This window comes from Sylvia atricapilla, chromosome 12 (assembly GCF_009819655.1).
Source record: "Sylvia atricapilla isolate bSylAtr1 chromosome 12, bSylAtr1.pri, whole genome shotgun sequence".
Taxonomy (NCBI): domain Eukaryota; kingdom Metazoa; phylum Chordata; class Aves; order Passeriformes; family Sylviidae; genus Sylvia; species Sylvia atricapilla.
In genome coordinates this window covers 11,235,808-11,239,994 of record NC_089151.1, presented here as the reverse complement: position 1 = coordinate 11,239,994, position 4,187 = coordinate 11,235,808, and the positions used below count along the sequence as shown (strand labels likewise).

At 41.4% G+C, this 4,187-nt stretch overlaps 1 protein-coding gene across 2 annotated transcripts in view; it reads left to right on the top strand.

Annotated features, from left to right (window-relative positions):
- Positions 1–53: 53 nt before the first annotated feature.
- The window catches only part of FTO (FTO alpha-ketoglutarate dependent dioxygenase), a 223,973-nt gene continuing 219,839 nt past the window's right edge, over positions 54–4,187 (top strand). The window contains exon 1 of one of the 2 annotated variants that reach the window (XM_066327862.1): positions 54–219. In XM_066327862.1, the coding sequence (XP_066183959.1) occupies positions 181–219 (39 nt within the window). In that variant the 5' untranslated portion in view covers positions 54–180. The remainder of the gene's footprint in view (positions 220–4,187) is intronic. The other variant, XM_066327863.1, reaches the window with a different exon arrangement.

Below are 4,187 nucleotides of genomic sequence, written 5' to 3'. Positions count from 1 at the left end.
GCGGCTGCCGCTGGTGCCGACCCGGCCCTTCCCCTTCCGGGCCGCCCTGGGCCTGCCGGGACTTGGAGTCCGGGCCAGGGCCGCGCACCGCCCGCGGGGCCGCGCTCCGGCCGCTGCCGCCGGCAGCTGCGGGGTGCCCGCGGCGCTGCTCCGCTCCGGGCGGACGGCTAAGGCGGCGCCATGAAGAGGAGAGCAGGGGAGCGGGAGAAAGAACTGAAGGTACCTTCCGTTTGCTTCCTGCTCCCTGCAGCCCCGAGGAGCGTGCCCGTGGCCAGACCCTCTCTCCGCCGCTCGTGGGGCTGTGCGGGGCAGAGCCCGCTGGGGCTCCGGTAGCTCCGGCGCTGGAGCCCCGAGCGAGGGGACTCCGAGGCCGCCGTGAAGTTGACTGTGAGAAGGAAGGAGCCGCGGTCACAGAGCCGGGGTGAGCTCGGCACGGCCGCGTGTGCCCGGCGCCGCCGGGGCTCCTGCCCCGCAGGGAGCGCTGCAATGGCCGGGCCCCCGAGTGAGTGAGGGGCGCCTCGGACAGCCGGACAGGAGCTAGGGGGAAAGGCCTGTGCCAGCTGGGCAGCATATTTCAATTTAAAACAGAGTTCTGTGCCATATGAAAAAAATAACGCAATGCCTGTACGTTTGTTTTTGTCGAAACATTCACAGTGAGATGATGCACTGTGTAACTGCGCCGAATACTTAAATTTAAAAGTACTCTACACTATTCCTGACCTAAATAAATACTTTTAAGTCTCTTATACCGCCCGAGCTTTATAATGTTTCTTTTCTTGTTCACGTGTTCAGATGCAATGCTGTTACATGCTTACATTGAAGATGTTATTTCACTGTGTGTGGAAGCAAACAGGAGTGCTGAATGTTTGCTGTTTCAGGTGCCTTTGAAGGGCTTGTTTTACATTGTACAATATTTTACTTCAGCTCTTTATGGTTGTTGTACTTCTACTGATTTTGTTTACAAAACAGTAGTACTGAGAACCGGTAAGTGACTTGTTTGACGGCATAGTGCTGATATTAGAGGTGTTAGTGAAAGGAAAGCTAATTCCATTATAAATTTAGAAAATGCCATTGAAAAATGGTAATCTCATACATCTGAACAGGGAACATGCTGGGTTTGGTATGAATTTGCCATTCAGTATTAAATACACTGTTCCCTGCAGAGGCAGGGAAAAGGTCTGATGTAAGTTTGCAACTAAGTATTTTACTAGAAAACTTTAGAGCCTCTTTGCCCTATAAGTTTCATGGCAACTCCTTAAGGACTACCTGGTCATTTTGTCATTTGTCTTTCTGCCATCCCAACTTGCTGAAAGACAGCAGTTGCAGTGCTACATTAGTGTTCTGCCCTTTCCATAGATGTCAAAACGCGCAGATGTCCCATCCAATACCTTACAGAAAAAAACTCAACCCATACTTTTTTTTAGCTTATACATTTGTGTTGTCCATCCAAGGGCCTTTGTTTTTTCAATGGGTCTTGAATGTATTTGGGAATCATTTGTATTAGGAAAGAATAATGGCCTTTGATAAGATAATCACTCAGGTGTACCTGTGAGGGTAAAAGGATGGTGCTGTGAACTCCATTGGTGAAGGCTGTAGGAGGAAAGGCACTTGAAGAGGTCTCAAGAACAGTGTATGAGAAAAACTTGAGGTAAAGTGCAAGAGTACTGCTATAGACACAACTCAATGTTGTGGACAGAGAAGGGTGAAAGATAAAAGGTTCTTGCAGAGAATTTAAAGGTATCAATACTTATAGAATGCCTTAGGAGGGATGTCTTAAGTTGGGTACTACTTGAGACCAACTGCATATATTGAAGGTGAAGCAAAATGAGCCTGCAGAATGTCTTCGAATAAAGGCTGCCAAAGGGGAAAGCAGCAATGGAAAAAGAGGGGATATGCTAGAAGGAACATACAGGTTGTTTTGGTTTCTTTTTTTTCCCATGGAAGCATCCTCATATGGATTATTTTCTACAATTTAGTTGAAGATGTAATCTCTGGGCCTCTGGCAATGTGCCAAGTCACCCTTCAGTCCATGGGTTCAGCTATTCCTAGTTTATTTTGATCACCTGAGAAATGCTGAAGACAAAGGAACAGTGTCTTTATTGTAGTAGTTCTGCCAAGACTTCCATTTAGGTACTGAGTAAAATATTTTTTAGCAAACCAAATATTAGTGAAGCTAACTCAACCTCTTCTGGAGAGTAAGATTTATGAGAGGGAAGTGGCTGCATAGAGAAGGTGGTTTGGATTATGTGTCTCCTGGCAATCTCTTGTTTTCCAGAATTAAATCCTGAATAAAAGTTCTTGTTTTGCTATAATTGTGTACAGTTAAATGCTGTCTATCAGAATCCCACTGAGTGGCTTTTGCATTGTAATTATGGCTTATGTTATATGTGATAAACTTTTGTCTGGCTCAAATTTTCTTGTATATAGCAAGTTTAGATTTATGCTGTTATAGAAGACCATTTCTGTTCCAAGTACATGTGGTAGAAGTTCTGTGGAGTGCAGTGCTGTCATACAGCAATTTCTACTTTGCAGATCACTCAGTTGGATTAAATGTATAGCAGAAATGAAATTGTTTGTGTTAGTATTTGGTGTTCCAAGTCAAGAGGAGGAGCGTGCGAATTCATTCTTGGGAAGAGGGTCTGAAAAAAAGTAGGAAAACCACAGCCAGAAGATAACTACTCATCTGTTCTAAACACCATATTGGGTATGCTGATGTCCTTTAGAATATTTCTCTGAGTCTTAAGTGGACAGCAAAACACAACTATTCTGAAGTTTCTAAAGAGACCTTTGGAGTTGTTGCAAGCCATCAGCTCCTCTGGTCTTCCCCATAGCAAATTTCTGTGCATAAAACCAGAGCTGTTAGAGTAGATGCTGCTCATTAGCTGAAAAGGCATTTTTATAAAACAGTCTGTTGTGGGATTGTTCAAGCTTGTTTGTTTTAGCTTAGAGTTCCATTTTAATTAATACAGTTTATATTTATTTTGATTCTTTTTTCTTTACATTGTTGGTCAGAGTTGGGGAATTCTTTTTCACTGGGTGTAGAAATGTACCATGCAAAGTAAAATCAAACCTTCTGTTTAGTGACCTAAGTAGTCTATTTCTTCCTTTTAGGTTTGGGAAGAAAGCTTTTTGCTTTTAGAATGTTTCTTATCTTAACTGATGAATTTAAAAAGTTAATATTTAATGTAAAACTTAATGTTCTCAAGACTTATTCAAAGTGGATTTTTTAAAGTAAGTTTCAGTATGACAGAGGCCAAGTTCTAGTTATTTCCTGTATATGCTTCCTGTACCACTCTTTGCGTGTTAACATCCTGTGCCATTGCCAGGTGAAAGAGAAGATACTCATCTAGTCTGGAGTATTATTTTCTTTTAAAGTAAAGGTATTACCTTGATGGGTCTTTGGAATAGACCATTAAACCCAGTTCACAATTACCTCGTGTGGCTGTTTATGCTAATTCACATTACTGTGAGTAGTGACTGCAGAGAATGTATTCCACAGACACTATTGTTATGTTTGTACAGCTCCCAGCACAGCTGGGACCCCAATCCAATAAAGTTATTGCTGTACAAATAATAAATGCATCAATGTGCACATATCTGAATATTCACAAGGGCTTTTACAAAGATATTCATATGCAGTATCACATTTGTGAGACATGTTGGACAAAGTGGCAAGGAAATATAAAGCTTTAAATAACATAAAGCATCGTATGTATTTTATTTACAAGGAGAAAAAAGGAATATACTATGTTTTGCCTGAGATATGATTGAAGGTCTTATTTCCTGCATCATCCTCATTTTAGCTGCCTGCAAAATAATACATCTTTTCAAGGTAAAACAGATTGCTTCAACATATTAATGCTCAAGGAAAATTAGGAAAGTATTCTCAAAGCACTTCAAAGCATAAGTAAGGATTTGGTTTTAGAATTAATGCTGAAAGATTGTGCCTGTACCATACAATGAAGTTTAAAAACTTCAACATTGTTACCACGGTTTGTTCTAATATTACAATGATTTATTGTTTCCGGTTATTGTTCTACCTCTTAAGATAAAACACATTATTAAAAAGACCCGAATGAAACAAAATTTTCTAATTGACAGATTGGATTCTTTCAGAAGTCGTATTTAGGAAAATTAATGAAACAGCTTAGATGCAGTTAAATAAGCTTCTTGTCATGTCATATTTC